The 18,498-nt window shown below is 49.4% G+C and overlaps 1 protein-coding gene across 6 annotated transcripts in view; it reads right to left on the reverse strand.

The window, feature by feature from the left end:
* Window positions 1-18,498, reverse strand: part of CACNB2 (calcium voltage-gated channel auxiliary subunit beta 2) — a 462,222-nt gene that overhangs the window by 155,859 nt on the left and 287,865 nt on the right. Inside the window, exon 1 of one of the 6 annotated variants that reach the window (XM_075315585.1) lies at window positions 1,329-1,830. The exons of 4 other annotated variants lie outside the window; for them this stretch is intronic. In XM_075315585.1, coding sequence (XP_075171700.1) covers window positions 1,329-1,397 — 69 coding nt within the window. In that variant the 5' untranslated portion in view covers window positions 1,398-1,830. Of the gene's footprint in view, window positions 1-1,328; window positions 1,831-18,498 lie in introns of those variants that run through there. One more of the 6 variants, XM_075315590.1, reaches the window with a different exon arrangement.

The following is an 18,498-nucleotide window of genomic DNA, read 5'->3' on the forward strand; positions in this document are numbered from 1 at the left end:
GGCCTCATGTATCCACAGGACCAATTTAGCTAGAAATTGGGCACCTATCTCCCACCCAAGGAAATGGAAAGGTGACCTCAGATATCCACAGAACCCATTTATTTTGAGAACAAGAACCCATCTCCCAGCTTAGGGAATGGAGAGGTGGCCTCAGGTATTTTCAGGATCAACCTATCTTGAGATCGGGGACCCATCTCCCAACCAAAGAAATGGAAAGGTGACTTAGGGTATCCACAGGACCCATCTATTTTGAGAATGGTGACCCATCGCCCACATTAAGGAATGGAGAGGTGTCCTCCTCTCCCACCATAGAGAATGAAGAGGTGGCCTCAGGTATCCATAGGAACCATCTATCTTGAGAACAGGAACTCATCTCCCAATACAGGGAATGGAGAAGTGGCCACAGTTATCTATAGGTCCCCATTCTCAAAATAGATACAGGTCCTATCTCCCACCTCAGGGAATGGAGAGGAGACCTCCAGTATCCGCAGGACCCATCTAGTTTGAGAATAGGGACCCACCTGTCACCTTAGGGAATGGAAAAGAGACCTCTGTTATCCACAGAACCTATCTGCCACCTTAGGGAATGAAGAGCAGACCTCACTGATCCACAGGACCCATCTAGTTTGAGAATGGGGACCCATCTGTCACTTTAGGGAATGGAGAGGTGGCCTCAGGTATCCACAGGACCCATCTACCTTGAGAACAGGGACTCAATTCACAGCTCAGGGAATGGACAGGCGACCACAAGACGATACTATTTTCGAGACAGCCAAAGCTACCAGAGAAGGGGATATATCATAAAAGTAGGAAATTGTACAGAACCTTTAAATACAATATATTTACTTAGCCCCATTACTACATATCCATTTTCCCCTAATATCATTAGCATCATTGTATGTCAAAGTCTGAAATAAAAGTACTACTTCCAACAAATACAGTAGGAGAGATGTTCTGAACAGAAGAGCTTACAATCTTTCAAATGTTATAAAAACATATCAAGAAAATAAGAAAAATACGAGACGGCATGCACAGGTACTTACACTCAAAGTTATAAGAACCATAGAAGATGTCTAAGATCTGATCTATGCCTACAGGTTATCACCTACACTGCCAATAACCCGGATCTCACTTCAGGAGTCCCTAGTGTCATGTCACCCAATTTCCTTAAACCCTTATAGAGAACACGCAGGAGATGTTTACATACAATATTACAGCACACGAGACCTCGGTGGCTATCTCATATATTACACTGCTATATATAGCATCGGCTTGTAATAGCCCCCATCACCGCTTCTCCTCCAGGTAGATAAATAGACGGAGCTTACACAAACATCAGAAGTCTTCAGACGTCCTCCTTTGGTTCTTTTTAAGAGTCTAATCCAGGAGGCCTTCATTAGCCAGATGGGTTAATTATTGTGCCTGGCGGAGGCACCCTGTGCAGATCCTTCCCAAACAAGTGCACGGATTATCCTGAAGAACAGCATCGCCTTCCCTGTCCATGTTATCTCGTAATCTCCACAACCGACCACACCGGGCAACTTCAGCAGAAGTAAAGGGCGAGAGGTTGTGTTTTCTTCTCATTCCAATCACAAGAGTCCATTTATGAAGGAACATAAAGGTCATTTACAAGAAGAAGAAGAAGAAGTGCAAATATGTCTCCTCGTCCCCATCATGGGTGAAGAGATGCTGAGCACAAGGCATCTCTGCCGCTGGTGCCAGGTGACTGCTGAGCCCAGAGATGGGAGTCTACATGGCTCCCGGAGAATGGAAGCCTCATCGAAAGAAAATCACAGGCAAAATGTATTCAGTGACATTTGCAAGTGCAAAGTTCAATCAATCTCTTTAGGGATCTGGTTGGGGGACGGAGTCTGGCATCACTGAGCATGCTCCGGATCCTGTCCTTACGCAGTTGCTCACATCACACAGTGCTGCTAGTCTATGTCAGATTGCTTGTCTGCATCTCAAGGGTACACAGCTCGAAAATAGCAAGATGCAGGCAGGACGGAGCGGAGATCATCTGCATCACATGCAACACACCTGGATGTATAGACAGACAGACGGATGGATGGATGTGGATAGCTACATAGATAGATGTAATCTACTAAGACTAGCCAGGGAATATTTATTAGCAAATTTGATTATATAGTTAATTCTATTGTCTTCTATCTAGAAAAATTACTATCTTGTATCAATGTACACTATTAACATATTGAGCTCATATGAACCTATTGCATAGCTATTGTTTATCTAAGTATTTAATATCTATCTATATCATACAGGTATCATATTATTTATCTACCTATGTCATTATCCATATACCTCTTTATCATCTATTTTGACTCATTATCTATTTCATATCTATGTATCAATTTATTATCTAGACTATTTACCTCCATATATACTCATCTAATTATCCATCTACCTCATATCTATCTATCTATCTATCTATCTATCTATCTATCCCTCCATCTATCTATCTATCTATCTATCTATCTATCTATCTATCTATCTATCTATCTATCTATCACAATCTATCTCTCTATCATTCCCAATCTATCTATCCCTCTATCTATCCATCTTTCTATCTATCATTCCATAGCTATCATTCCATATCTATCTATCATTTCATATCTATCCCTCTATCATTCTCTATCTATCTATCCCTCTATCTATCTATCCCTCTATCTATCTATCTATCTATCTATCCCTCTATCTATCCATCTTTCTATCTATCATTCCATAGTTTTCATTTCATATCTATCCCTCTATCATTCTCTATCTATCTATCTATCTATCTATCTATCTATCTATCTATCTATCTATCTATCTATCCCTCTATCTATCCCTCTATCTATCCCTCTATCTATCCCTCTATCTATCTATCTATCTATCTATCCCTCTATCTATCCCTCTATCTATCCCTCTATCTATCCCTCTATCTATCTATCCCTCTATCTATCCCTCTATCTATCCCTCTATCTATCTATCTATCCCTCTATCTATCCCTCTATCTATCTATCCCTCTATCTATCTATCCCTCTATCTATCTATCCCTCTATCTATCTATCCCTCTATCTATCTATCTATCTATCTTTCTATCTATCATTCCATAGTTTTCATTTCATATCTATCTCTCTATCCCTCTATCTATCCCTCTATCTATCCCTCTATCTATCTATCCCTCTATCTATCCCTCTATCTATCTATCCATCCCTCTATCTATCCCTCTATCTATCCCTCTATCTATCTATCCCTCTATCTATCTATCTATCTATCTATCCATCCCTCTATCTATCCATCCCTCTATCTATCTATCCCTCTATCTATCTATCCCTCTATCTATCCCTCTATCTATCCCTCTATCTATCTATCCCTCTATCTATCCCTCTATCTATCTATCTATCTATCTATCATTCCCTAGCAAATTCAAATATGTTTTATTGGCAGGACCAAAATACAATTAGTGTTGCCAAAGCAAGAGAATCCCTATCCCTCTATCTACAGTTAGGTCCAGAAATATTTGGACAGTGACACAATTTTGGCGAGTTGGGCTCTGCATGCCACCACATTGGATTTGAAATGAAACCTCTACAACAGAATTCAAGTGCAGATTGTAACGTTTAATTTGAAGGTTTGAACAAAAATATCTGATAGAAATTGTAGGAATTGTACACATTTCTTTACAAACACTCCACATTTTAGGAGGTCAAAAGTAATTGGAAAAATAAACCAAACCCAAACAAAATATTTTTATTTTCAATATTTTGTTGCGAATCCTTTGGAGGCAATCACTGCCTTAAGTCTGGAACCCATGGACATCACCAAACGCTGGGTTTCCTCCTTCTTAATGCTTTGCCAGGCCTTTACAGCCGCAGCCTTCAGGTCTTGCTTGTTTGTGGGTCTTTCCGTCTTAAGTCTGGATTTGAGCAAGTGAAATGCATGCTCAATTGGGTTAAGATCTGGTGATTGACTTGGCCATTGCAGAATGTTCCACTTTTTTGCACTCATGAACTCCTGGGTAGCTTTGGCTGTATGCTTGGGGTCATTGTCCATCTGTACTATGAAGCGCCGTCCGATCAACTTTGCGGCATTTGGCTGAATCTGGGCTGAAAGTATATCCCGGTTCACTTCAGAATTCATCCGGCTACTCTTGTCTGCTGTTATGTCATCAATAAACACAAGTGACCCAGTGCCATTGAAAGCCATGCATGCCCATGCCATCACGTTGCCTCCACCATGTTTTACAGAGGATGTGGTGTGCCTTGGATCATGTGCCGTTCCCTTTCTTCTCCAAACTTTTTTCTTCCCATCATTCTGGTACAGGTTGATCTTTGTCTCATCTGTCCATAGAATACTTTTCCAGAACTGAGCTGGCTTCATGAGGTGTTTTTCAGCAAATTTAACTCTGGCCTGTCTATTTTTGGAATTGATGAATGGTTTGCATCTAGATGTGAACCCTTTGTATTTACTTTCATGGAGTCTTCTCTTTACAGTTGACTTAGAGACAGATACACCTACTTCACTGAGAGTGTTCTGGACTTCAGTTGATGTTGTGAACGGGTTCTTCTTCACCAAAGAAAGTATGCGGCGATCATCCACCACTGTTGTCATCTGTGGACGCCCAGGCCTTTTTGAGTTCCCAAGCTCACCAGTCAATTCTTTTTTTCTCAGAATGTACCCGACTGTTGATTTTGCTACTCCAAGCATGTCTGCTATCTCTCTGATGGATTTTTTCTTTTTTTTCAGCCTCAGGATGTTCTGCTTCACCTCAATTGAGAGTTCCTTAGACCGCATGTTGTCTGGTCACAGCAACAACTTCCAAATGCAAAACCACACACTTGTAATCAACCCCAGACCTTTTAACTACTTCATTGATTACAGGTTAATGAGGGAGATGCCTTCAGAGTTAATTGCAGCCCTTAGAGTCCCTTGTCCAATTACTTTTGGTCCTTTGAAAAAGAGGAGGCTATGCATTACAGAGCTATGATTCCTAAACCCTTTCTCCGATTTGGATGTGAAAACTCTCATATTGCAGCTGGGAGTGTGCACTTTCAGCCCATATTATATATATAATTGTATTTCTGAACATGTTTTTGTAAACAGCTAAAATAACAAAACTTGTGTCACTGTCCAAATATTTCTGGCCCTGACTGTATAACAGTATCCTGGTGATGCGGTGTATGGTCCTGTAATCTGGCATCCAATGATCTGGAACGTTCTATATTCAGGCTTTTGTTTGTACCTTAGAATTGGTATACAAGAGCAGAAGACTTTTCAGAATTAGTGAGGGATTTGCTCCAATTATAAAAGATTTGCGCTATACTGCATTCACATATCCGTGTGTTGTCGTCCATAATTCCTGGACTATCCGCGAGTCTCCCAACCCGAATACAACAGCCTCATAGGGAAACATGAGGCCTTCACATTCTGTAGACCCATAGGATGTCCATGTATCGGACCGCGACACCTGTAGGTGTAAATCAGGCCTTTGAGAGGGTTCACAGAGTTTTTTTAATGCAGATTTTTCAGCCAATCAAAAACTGCTCCAAATAATCCTTGAATACTCTCAGATGTGGATTTTGAAGATTATCCATGAAAAAAAAAATCTTCAAATATTGGGCCTTGTGCGCACGCTGCATTTTTTTGCCTTCACCATAAAAAAGGAACCCTTTGGCAGAAAAACACACATTGTGCCAGAAAATGCACTTTCATGCGTTTTTGACAATGTGGTTTTTGATGCGTTTTTTTTCATGACTTCGTTGAAGTCAATGGGTGAAAAACGCAAGGAAACACGCACAAAGAATTGACACGCTTCTTCTTTTTTTCTGCACCAAAAACTGCAACGAAAAAAAAAGAAGCAACGTGCGCAGTGCGCACAGCATTTCTGAATTGTCATAGACTTTGCTGGGGGGGGAGGGGGCGCGAGCACTGCATGATTCCACGGCGATTGCAGTTCAGTTCATGTCACAGCTGCGGACAGGCCGGGCTGAACTCTGGAGCTCAGGTAACAGCTCTGGAGTGCAGCCCGGCCTGTCCGCAGCTGCCATGAACTGAACCGCAATTGCCGGGGAATCAGTCGGCACTCGCGATTCAGTCCTGCTAACCCCGAGTTCAGTCCAGGCTGCACTCCAGAGCACAGGTGAGAGCTCCAGAGTTCAGTGCAGGTAACCGCGGCCAGGACTGGTATTATTGGAGATTCCTCCGGTAACCAGTCCAACACTGTGCCCGTGTTTCTATTATACTTTTCCTCTGATTGTTCCACTCCTGGTTTTGGCTACAAATACTGGAGGTAAAAAAAAGTTCTTGCTATCTATTCCCACCCTTGTCTGCTCCGGAATTAATGTGTATGACGGTGACAGGGAGAGGAAGGCCAGGCAGGCAGACAGGGGCGGAATAGATAGCAAGACCCAACCCACATATTCCTTTCCTGTTGCACCTGTCAATCAAATAGCAGTGCATTGCTGGAACTTTAGTAGCACATATTTCTGAAATAAAACATCCAATCTCAGAACAAAAGCTATGCTTACATTCAGCCTCCTAGCGCCAGTATAGAACTGGCTTTACTTTATATGTGAAAATCCTGCTGGTTGGTTCCCTTTAACTGATATTTTTGGAGGGGACAAATCTTCCTTCCAGAAAAATACCTCATTTTCTGATCACTGTCATATCCAGCTGTATCAAAATCTAGATTAAATATAACTCTTGGCAACATCAGACATTACTTCTGCCAAATTTGTTTTTTTTCCTAATTTCTTCGGCCTCGGTACATTTTTCTGTCCTTTGTTGACAGATCTGGACTCCTAAATGCACAATAGTTTAATTTGTGTAATATTCTCATTTCTCTGGACATGACTTTAATACCCATAAAACCTTTTAGTGTTTGCGATGAAGACATGAAGACATGACTGGAGACATATTTATTAAGGGTACTTTCACACTTCCGTTTTTTGGTTTTTTTGGCGCAATCCGCTGTCTTGGGAATCAGCGGAATCCGTTAACGGATTCAGCTGTTTCCCATAGACTAGCAATTGATGACGGATTGTGCCAAAAGTACCTGCGTTGCTTCCGTTGGCCGATGCTGCGTTGCTTCCGCCGAGCTGAAGCAACGCTGAATGTAACGTTATTTGCTTGCGTCAAAATGACACTGACCAGCGGATTCCGTTGCTTCCGTTAAAATTTATAATGGATCCCTATGGTAGCGGATTCCGTTGCAAAGTGCTTTACAACGGAATCCGCTGCTGGATTCCGCTAATTTCTACTGAGCATGCCCAGAATGAAAAAAAAAAAAACAAAAAAAACAGAGCCGACGCATTCCGATAGACGGACGCCTAACGGACGCCAAACAGATGCAACCGGTCCGTTATTTCACAGGAATCAGCTAACGGATTCCTGTGAAATAACAGATCCGTTGCATCCTTTGACACCACAAAAATAACGGATGCGTCAAAACAACGCAGCAACGGACCCAGCGGATTCAACCCAACGCAAGTGTGAAACTAGCCTAACTTGGAGACGCCTTGTGACATGTCACTTTCCTCTCATTATTGGATGAATAAAATACTAGAAATTCCCTAAAGTTAACTTGACAAAAGAAAGAAGTTATCATGGAAGATACTGTTTTTATACAGTTGCAAAAAAAAAAAAATAAAAAAAAAAATAATAATAATAGTAATAATATTCATCTTAACACTATAGTGCACCCTTCTATGTCTAAAAAAAAATAAAAGTAAATTTTACTTTTCAGCTGGGACCTGAACTTGAAAAACTTTGAAAAAGTGACCTATTGACTTCTATGGGAACATGTGGTGAGCATGCTCAATTACAGCAATGACTATGCAGAGACGGAGGAAGGAGGAGCAGAGCTGTCCTCATAAACTATTGTCGACAGTACAATTGTGAGCTATCCGCCTCCAGCCTTTAAATCTAAATGTAAACATATGTCACAAGAAGGTTTTTACAATCATCGGCAAATGTTATGGCAATGTCAGGGTCTGCAGAGACTACACATTCTGGCGCTCTGCCTGCTAACTTCTCTGATGTCTGTGATGAGCGCAAGCAGACTCAGGCGTCGACCCACAGACTTGTAGTTCATAGGCAAGCTAGCAAAAGTTAATCTCTGGTAGGCCTCTTTCACACGTCCGTGTCTCCGGTACGTGTTTGGTCCATTTCGTCATGTACTGGAGACACAGGCACACGTAGACTCATTAAAATCAATAGGTCTGCGCTCACGTGCGTGTTCTGCCATGGACCGTGTATACGTGTGGAGCATACGTGTGTCTGTGTGCTCCACACGTAGACATGTCCGTTTTTCTCCGGCATCACGGGAGTCACACGGCCCGCACACGGAGGTGATCCATGTGACACGCACCGGAGAAAACACACGGGTCTGAGGAACAAATAACAAAACTTTACTCACCTTCTCCAGCCCTGCTGTCTCTGCCGCTGCTGTCACTTGCTTCCGACCGCCACTGATTAATGCTCATTGCATATTCACTTCACTGCGGGCCGGAAGCTGCAGCAGCGGGGAGTCGGCAGGACCGGAGACCGAAGATCAGCACCATGGACAGCGAAGCCAGGGGCAGGCGAGTAGAAAGTTCCCGTTCTCCATGTGTTATCACGGATAACACACGGAGAACACACGTGTGCCATAAACATGGCTCACGGAGGGCAATACGCACCTTTGACACGTCCGTGAAAAACATGCGTGATTTTCACGGACGTGTGAAAGAGACCTTAAACTGCTTGTTAGTCTCCTTTGATCACATGCTGTGGGGGAGCCAATCACATTCACTCCCCTCTTATATATGCTGGCTGGACACTTCCTTTAATGCCAGCTATAGCTTCTCTATACTGGTCTGGTGAGGTGTTGTGATCCAGACTTACTGATGGTTGTAGTACTTTGTTGCTGTGAGCGGCTGTGGTGTTAATCCTTGTTGATCCTTCCTTTCCTTTTCTCCTTTGTCTCTTACTTTTTGTTCCTGTGAGTCTGCATTTTGTTTTTGAAATGTTTGGGGTCCAATTTTCTTAAAGTCTGTCAGCAGGTTTTTACTATGAAATCTGAGACTAGTGTGATGCCCTGGGCAAGCCAGGGGTCACAGGTCATAACACCACCACACCCTACACCCCAGATAGGAACACCAAGGCTAACCTAAAATCCTTGTTGCCTTCCTCCAGGGGCTGATGTCCACACCAGGGGGTGGGCCAGGCGGTTGGCTCCGCCCACCGAGGAGTTCACAGCCCTGGAGGCGGGAAAACCAGGCAGAGTTTAGCTCAGGCAGTGCTTGAGTGAGAAGCAAGATAAGAAAAGTTAGTGGAAGTAGAAGGAAGGGAAGTAGTAGAGGAGCTTGAGAGAAGGAGTAAAAAGTGACAGTTTGTAGAGCCTGAAGCTGGTCCGGGTGTGTGCCCCGGACTGAGACAGCAAGGTCAGCAGACGGCGGTGACTGTCCGCAGGAGCGGCTGACCGGAGGTTGCCGAAAGGACCGTGGACGGGTGGTGGCCCGGCGGTACCGGAGCGGTATACAAAGTGAAGCCAGCACCAGTGGCAGGGGTCTTTCGGATCCCGGCAAGGCTAGGAGTCGCCGTGAATTTGCCAAATCCGTTAGTGAAGGGGACCTCTGGGTCTCCCAACAACCAAGTCCCGATTGAAGGCAACAGTCCAACCGTTGTAGAGAGACACCGCCACCGCCAAGGCACCAGTTTCTCAGGGCCAGCGCCTGCAGGCAAAGTAGGGCTCCTCCAGCCCATATCCAAGCCGGGGAGCGGGTTACCGGTGGGAACCCATCGTTACCATCATCATCTCAAGTGCAGGAAAAGGAACCGTTACTGTAAACTACTGGGGAACCGCAAGTGCAGCCGTCCGTGGGAACCGTCTTTCCAGCCGTGTGTTTTACCGAGAACTGTGTCCCTGTCTCAGGCTGAGTGAGTACCACAGTGCCGCAAGGCACAGCGCTGCCCCCCCGCGTCCCTGCACCCCACCAAGCCCTGCACCGGCCCCACCATCCCTCATCACCCACCTCATCACTGGGCCCCGGGACAACTACCCCCTACCCACGGAGGGGAGAACCAACAACTTTGCTGCTCCTTGTCATCAGTCCCCGGGATCCCCATACAGAGCAGCGGTGGTGTCAACAAATCACCACAACCGTGGGTGGCATCACGGACAATAAACTATCCCAAAAACCAATCCCCTTTCACTCACGGGCGAGGAGCGCCGCTCGAGTCCCCGGTATCCGGCCCATCGCTCGAGCCACCGAGCAGCAGCAGGAGGCCGCAGCAGCCACAGCGGCAGCCGGACCCGAGCAGTGGGAGAGCGCGGCGTCCCCTCCTCCGCCCGCGACAACTTGGCGTCACGAACAGGATCTTACCGCTCTGCCGTTGGGTAGAGGTGCGCCTTGTGACCGCCGGAGGTGTCCGGCCAGAAAATTTCAGACGTCGCCATCTTTGGCGCGAAAAGTTCCCGCTCGAGCGTCTTCTCGAGTAGTGGAGGCGCGAAGGCCAAGACCCCGCCCCGATAGAGGAGGGGCCGAAAAGAGGCTGAGGGAGACGGAATGGCGGCTAGCTGCATGTGAGCGCGGCTATAAAAGCAGGGACGCCAGGACCCTGCAGCCATCTTGTTCCTGGGAGAAGCCGCCAGCAACATGTGGATGCCGTCCCGCAGCACCGTAGCCCCCGCGTCTGGAACCGCGGCGTGGGTGGAGATCCGGACCGCGCAGCTCTACCAGAGGCTGCAGGTCAAGATGCAGCTCCTCATGGAGGAGTGGGAGACCGACATGGCGGACGTCATAGCGACTGTGCGGAGACGCGAGGAGGAAGCGGAGGAAGGGAGGGTGAGTGACCCATGCCCCGATGCCCTTGAAGGGCCGGTCATCGCGGCTGCGGGACCCGGTCCAAACCCTCTCGCCCTGCTGCCCTCCTCGCCACCCGTCTCGGAAGCCGTGACCCCGCCACTAGGCCCTCTACCACCGCAACCGGTAGCGATACCCAGCATGTCCGCCAAGGCGGACCGACCCGCAGCCGGAGCCCGTAGTCGACCGGAGGTGCTGCCCTGGAAAGCCCCGAAAATCGAACCAGAGGCGTCCCCCGAGAAAGTCCCCGAGCCGGAGCAGATAGCCCGCTCCGTGCCGAAGGCCCAACCGCGGAAAGCCCCTGTGCCCATCCCCCACACCTCGGCTGAGGTTGCGCCGGGTTGCCGATGCAAAGCAGCGTTTAAGGCCAAGACACCGCGGGACCTGACGCCCAGCGTACCAGCAGTGGGCAATGTCCAACAGGTCTCGCGGGGCCCGACCCGTGCGCCGGACCTCGCAGCAGCGCCGTACTGGGACAGGGAGCCGGTACCGTTGGGCCTGGAGATTGAAAAGAGGGAAAGAAAGAAGGCGGAGTTGGTGGCCCGTGCAATCCGGGAAAAAGAGAACCTCCGTCAGGCAACTTTCCGTGTCCGCGGCCCGCTGTACGAAGGGCAGGTGAGGCGGTTTGATGTCCGCCGGGGCTATGGGTTTATATATGAACCGGGCCTGCAGGCCGACGTGTTTATAGCCCGGCGGGATGTGAATGCTCACCTGCCAGAGGAGCATCCCGGTCGTAACCTGATGCCGGGCGACATAGTACAGTACACCCGGCACTGTGGGGAGAGGGGGTGGTTCGCGCTGGATGCTAAGTTAAGGGGCAGCCAGGAGTCCCGTGTGAGCGCCGCGCCCCCTCCCTCAGGTGATGTCGAGGACTCAGAGTGATGGCAGCGGAGCACCGTTGCACCGTCCCCGTTGGGACCACCAGTCAGTATGTTTACAAGTTTTAAAAAGTTTTGCAAAGATGAAAAATTGATTACCGTGAAAGTAACCTGATTGTCTACTGTGATTGGGAACCGGCCGTTGCCGGCACTGTTGTCCCCGTGGGGACCCTTCAAAAAGTTTTGCATAGGAACTCCTATGGACAAGCCCATGAACTTGCAGGGCAACCACAAACGTTAAGTGGGTTGTAAATAAAAATCTGTTGTTGCAGCTTACCGTTACCACCTCCGGAGAGGCAGGTTGGAGGGAGGGCCCGCAGTGGAGCAGGCTGGGGCCCAGCCACCACAGGAACCGGTGGCTACCCTCTGGAGGGGAAGGACAGATCCCGCTCGGGTAACTGGTTCAGGACTGAGGTCAAGGGGTGCTGCCTGGGTTTTAGGGGCAGCATCAGGGCCAGGTTACTTGGGTGGGAGAGAGCGGCAGTAGCAACTGTTTTAATGTTACTGTTTTGCAACGTTTAAGTACCGAACCTCCCGATGTGGGATGATGTCATAATTTGTATGAGTGTTATTCTTTTTTATATCTTTTCAGAAAATAAAACCGGTGTTGGACGGGCAGCCCGCAGACGGTCTGCATTTTGCTAAGGGGGAATGTGACGCCCTGGGCAAGCCAGGGGTCACAGGTCATAACACCACCACACCCTACACCCCAGATAGGAACACCAAGGCTAACCTAAAATCCTTGTTGCCTTCCTCCAGGGGCTGATGTCCACACCAGGGGGTGGGCAAGGCGGTTGGCTCCGCCCACCGAGGAGTTCACAGCCTTGGAGGCGGGAAAACCAGGCAGAGTTTAGCTCAGGCAGAGCTTGAGTGAGAAGCAAGATAAGAAAAGTTAGTGGAAGTAGAAGGAAGGGAAGTAGTAGAGGAGCTTGAGAAAAGGAGTAAAAAGTGACAGTTTGTAGAGCCTGAAGCTGGTCCGGGTGTGTGCCCCGGACTGAGACAGCAAGGTCAGCAGACGGCGGTGACTGTCCGCAGGAGCGGCTGACCAGAGGTTGCCGAAAGGACCGCGGACGGGTGGTGGCCCGGCGGTACCGGAGCGGTATACAAAGTGAAGAGAGGACCAGTGGCAGGGGCGTTTCGGATCCCGGCAAGGCTAGGAGTCGCCGTGAATTTGCCAAATCCGTTAGTGAAGGGGACCTCTGGGTCTCCCAACAACCAAGTCCCGATTGAAGGCAACAGTCCAACCGTTGTAGAGAGACACCGCCACCGCCAAGGCACCAGTTTCTCAGGGCCAGCGCCTGCGGGCAAAGTAGGGCTCCTCCGGCCCATATCCAAGCCGGGGAGCGGGTTACCGGTGGGAACCCATCGTTACCATCATCATCTCAGGTGCAGGAAAAGTAACCGTTACCGTCAACTACTGGGGAAAGCAAGTGCAGCCGTCCGTGGGAACCTTCTTTCCAGCCGTGTGTTTTACCGAGAACTGTGTCCCTGTCTCAGGCTGAGTGAGTACCACAGTGCCGCAAGGCACAGCGCTGCCCCCCCCGCGTCCCTGCACCCCACCAAGCCCTGCACCGGCCCCGCCATCCCTCATCACTGGGCCCCGGGACAACTACCCCCTACCCACGGAGGGGAGAACCAACAACTTTGCTGCTCCTTGTCATCAGTCCCCGGGATCCCCATACAGAGCAGCGGTGGTGTCAACAAATCAGCACAACCGTGGGTGGCGTCACGGACAAAACTATCCCAAAAACCAATCCCCTTTCACTCACGGGCGAGGAGCGCCGCTCGAGTCCCCGGAATCCGGCCCATCGCTCGAGCCACCGAGCAGCAGCAGCAGGCCGCAGCAGTCGCAGCGGCAGCCGGACCCGAGCAGTGGGAGAGCGCGGCGTCCCCTCCTCCGCCCGCGACACTAGCATGATGTAGAGGCGGAGGCCCTGATTCCAGCGATGTACCACGTCCTGTCTGTGCTGCAGTTTTGATAAGATCTGTGTTTTCTCTGCCATAGCTGTAGCAGTGCTATGAATGCTGAGCTGTGTATAACCCCACCCATGCCACTAAATAGTATCTTCCAATGTACACTGTACATGCAAGCTGCCAATCAGTGGTGGGGACATGTTTATGTGTCGCCCTGGGCAATCCAGGGGACACGTGTCACACACCACCACACCCCACATCCCAGGTAGGAACATCTAAGCTAACCAAAAATCCTTGTTGCCTTCCTCCAGGAGTCTGATGATGCACACCAGGGGGTGGGCCAGGCGGTTGGCTCCGTCCTCCGAGGAGCTCACAGCTCTGGAGGCAGGAAAACCAGGCAGAACAGTTAGGGGAGTGAAGGCGTAAACAAGTGGTGAAAGTAGCAAAGTAGTAAAGGAGGAAAGCAAGTGAGGTGACAGGAAAGAAAGAAAGCCTGAAGGGTCCAGCTGTGTGTAGGACCAGGTCAGCAAGGTCAGCAACGGCGGTGACTGTCTGGAGGGGGACCGTTTGGAAGTTCCTGGAAGGACCCCGGTGGCTGTGTGCCCGGCGGTCTGGAGCAGTGTTCCGAAGGACAGTCAGCACCAGGGCAGGGGCCTCTCGGACCCCGGCAAGGCTAGGAGTCGCCAAATTTGCCGAATCCGTCAGTGAAGGGGACGTAGATCCCCCAACAACCAAGTCCCGATTGAAGGCAACAGCCCAGCCAGTATAGAAGAGACACCGCCACCGCCAGGGCACGAGTTTTTTGGGGCCAGCGCCTGCGGGCAAAGTGCAGAGCTCCCCCGGTCCAGCTTGAAGCCGGGGAGCGGGTTACCGGTGGGGACCCATCGCAACCAACAAGTACACCAAGGTGCTAGGAAAAGGGACATCACCGTCACCTACCGGGAGAGCAAGTGCAGCCGTCTGTGGGACCGTCTTACCAGCCGTTTGGTTTACCGTAAAAACTGTGTCAACGTCTCAGGCTGAGTGAGTACCACAGTGCCGCAAGACACAGCGCTGCCCCCGCGTCCCTGCGCCCACCAGGCCCTGCACCTTCCAAACCATCACCGGGCCCCGGGATCACCAACCCCTACCCACGGAGGGGCAACACAACACCTGGCTGCTCCGCAACTCCATCCCCGGGAGCCCCATACCGAGCAGCGGTAGTGCAATCACCACAACCGTGGGTGGCGTCACGGACAATAATCATCCCCACACCCAACAAACCCCCTTTTACTCACGGGCGAGGAGTGCCGCTCGAGAAACCCCCGGGATCCGGCCCACCGCTCGAGCCACCACTGAGCAGCAGCCGCCGGACCCGAGCAGAAGGGGTGAGCGTAGTGTGCTGACACCCTCCTCCCCGCCCGCGACATTTACACAGATTAGCTAAACTGTTTTGTATATGACACCTAGTGCTGCAGGATAATATCCTGCTGTTAAAACACTGATTATATTGAAACTACAACAAAATGCTGAGCAAGTGACACATCCCTGCAATCAGAATCTCCCTCTACATTATTCTGCTCCCAGACTAAATAGAAAAACCCTAATGGCAGATTCCCTTTAAAGTGGAAAACCCCTTTAAATTGTAAATTAAGTAAGCATTTTATATGGTGCTGTCTTTTTACAAATCTAATATAATTTTCTATGAACTTTCACGAATTCAGAATTGTCCGATAATCTGGAACCTTTCTGGTCCTACTGAGGTTGAATTAAATTTTTTTTACTGTAAATCATAATAAAAAAAAGTATAATAGCATTTTATGTTATATTTATAAAAGTTTACAGCGCAGACACCCTGCCTGTATGCCTGTATGTGGATGTAATATAGAAATAGTATATTGAAGATATAGGAAACCGTGATGGGATACACAATATATGTGCGCCTAGCGGACACAACGTAGTAAAGGTATAAATCAACTCTACGGCTGAATGTGCTGTTGCGAAGTATAATGAAGCTGTATCACTATCGCCTCCTTTACTGTCACAGTAACCCTGGGGCTTAATTAGTGCCAGAGCTGCTGTGAAATCAATCCAGATGCTGGGCAAATTCATTCATAAATCCAATACTATGCGATGCAGAATTGGATGTTACCACCGTGATTTTATTGGACAAAAATATAGCTTTTTCATTTGGTGAAATCCCCTAAACACCTCTGCTATTGTAGTGCCCCTGAAGCCATCAGGGAGTTACAAGGTACTGCATGTGTGCCGCCCCCATGCCACGGATCCGGATCCGCAGTGTGGCTCGAGGGATTCTACCGGACCCGGGGGTCACGCGGACACTTCAAATAAAAGGGGACGTATTTGTACGGGGTTTTCTGTAATCACTGTGTGACGCCACCTACGGTGTGTGGTGAGATGTAGCACCACCGCTGCTGTTATGGGATACCCGGGACAGATGTGATGGCAGCTGGATGTTAACTCCTCCGTGGGTAGGGATGGATGCCCCAGGGCCCAGTGTTGTGCAGGGTTGCAGGGATCAGCACACTTAGGGGTACTATGCACGCTGCGACATCGCTAGCCGATAATAGCGATGCCGAGCACGATAGTACCCGCCCCCGTCGCACATGCGATATCTTGTGATAGCTGCCGTAGCGAATATTATCGCTACGGCAGCTTCACACGCACTTACCTGCCCTGCGACATTGCTCTGGCTGGCGACCCGCCTCCTTCCTAAGAGGGCGGGTCGTGCGGAGTCACAGAGACGTCACTAAGCGGCCGGCCAATAGAAGCGGAGGGGCGGAGATGAGCGGGTTTTAAACATCCCCCCCACCTTCTCCCTTCCGCATTGCCGGTGGACACTGGGCGCAGGTAAGGAGATGTTTGTCGCTCCTGCGGCTTTACACACAGCGATGTGTGGAGCTTCAGGAACGAGGAACAACATCGTACCTGCGGACGCACCGGCATTATGAAAATGAACGACGTGACATGGATCAGCGATTTTTGACTGTTTCACGCTCGTTCATCTTCTCTCCTAGGCTTTACACGTTGTGACGTCGTTACCGGCGCCAGATGTGCGTCACTTTTGATTTAACCCCGACGATATCGCAGTAGCGATGTCGCAACGTGCAAAGTACCCCTTACAGTTCGGTTGTCCTGGTGCCGGATGAGGTTGCACTGATGTGTAGAGTCAATGGTTATCGTGGTGCTGGATAAGGTTACACTGATGTGTGGAGTCAATAAACACAAAGTCCTTTTGGTAAACCAAGGTGTTGGTGGCCGGCCGCCACAGACGGGTGTATCTGGTCTCACACCCGAACTGGTGGTCTGTATCTCTCCCTCTGCACGCAGTGTTTTTGTGTGGTGGACTTCCCAATGTGAAACACGGGAGTCCACTTCCGGTCCTTAGGTTGGGAGCCGTGCCCGCTGACGCTGGCCCGTGGGATCTACCGGTCCCTGGCGGTTGCCCTTTATCCCCCTCGGTGGGCTGTTGTCTCTTTTCGGGACTTAGGTTGGGACAGGACCTAAAATCCTGCTCTCAATTGGTTAATTAGCTAGGCCGTTGGTGCCGGTCCTGGCTTCAGGGTCCAAGTACCCCCTTTTGTGCACGGTTTCCGGGTCGGTTCTCCGGTGTCGGTATCGGCGGGTTAGAACCCTGCCCCGGTCCACCTCGGATCTCCGGCAGCCATTTTCCCGTCTCCAGGGCGTCACACATGCCCACCGGGATGCAGGGCCTAACCCCTAGGGACCCAGAAGATTAAAGCCGGTAACAACTAAACATTCCAGTAATCCCTGGTTTTCCCCAAATTCCCCAAAAGACTGGTAACAGACTAGGGTTGGACCCAGTGGATGGTCACCCAGAGGGTGGAGCTGATCTAGTCCACTAGACGACAACCAGGTGGAACGGGAAAGAAGGAGTCAGTCAGTGATAGTAAGAGTTGTTGGTCAGTGACTGTGATAGAGACAGGAAGCACTGAGAGGAATGAACAGTGACCTGAGGGCCCAGGCGTTTGGTTGCCGGTGGAGTACGGTGAAGTACTCCCGATATCACGCACTAACGGGGTACAGAATCCTAGGTCAGGCAAATGCTCTAGGTCAGTGTTTCTCAACTCCAGTCCTCAAGACCCACCAACAGATCATGTTTTCAGGTTTTCCTCAATGTTAGACAGGGAATAATTCCATCACCTGTGCAACATTAAGGAAATCCTGAAAACCTGATTGAGGAAAACCTGAAAACATGATCTGTTGGTGGGTCTTGAGGACTGGAGTTGAGAAACACTGCTCTAGGTAGACCTTATAAAATCTGCACAGTGAGAGGACCATCAAGGACGTCACTGACCTTGAAGTTCGGGACACTGTAGCAACGGGAGAACCAGAGAACCGGACCAGAGAAACCGACCCCACAGGGTTCACGCTACTGTCATACGGACTACCGTTGGGAAACTAACAGGAGGGGACCCCCAGACACTCCAAGCCACGGGAACCCACCATACAGAGACAGGTGCAGGGGAAAGAAGCCACCAGGTCACTACACCGGCACTGGGACTAAGGGGACCTGCGGTCAAGACCAGCCTTCCTCGGGTGACCAGTTTCCATCTGACTGTGAGTAAAGGAACCAGTTACACTGAAACCCCTTGTGTGGCCTACCTTCTTTCTGTGCCCATCAATATCACCTATCCTCTGAGGCCAAGCCCTACTTGCGAAGGGCCCAACATCTAGGCTGCCACCAACACCAACCGCAGTAGTGAGGACTGTGCAGCAGCGGCTCCATCCACATAGCCGCAACCCGCAAGTGGCGTCACGATATAAACTTTCATCTAATCTCCCCTGTAAATATTCCCCTTTTAAAAAGAGTCCCCAAGGGCACGGAAGTGGGCAAC

Source organism: Anomaloglossus baeobatrachus, chromosome 6, assembly GCF_048569485.1.
Source record: "Anomaloglossus baeobatrachus isolate aAnoBae1 chromosome 6, aAnoBae1.hap1, whole genome shotgun sequence".
In the NCBI taxonomy this organism is placed as follows: Eukaryota; Metazoa; Chordata; class Amphibia; order Anura; family Aromobatidae; genus Anomaloglossus; species Anomaloglossus baeobatrachus.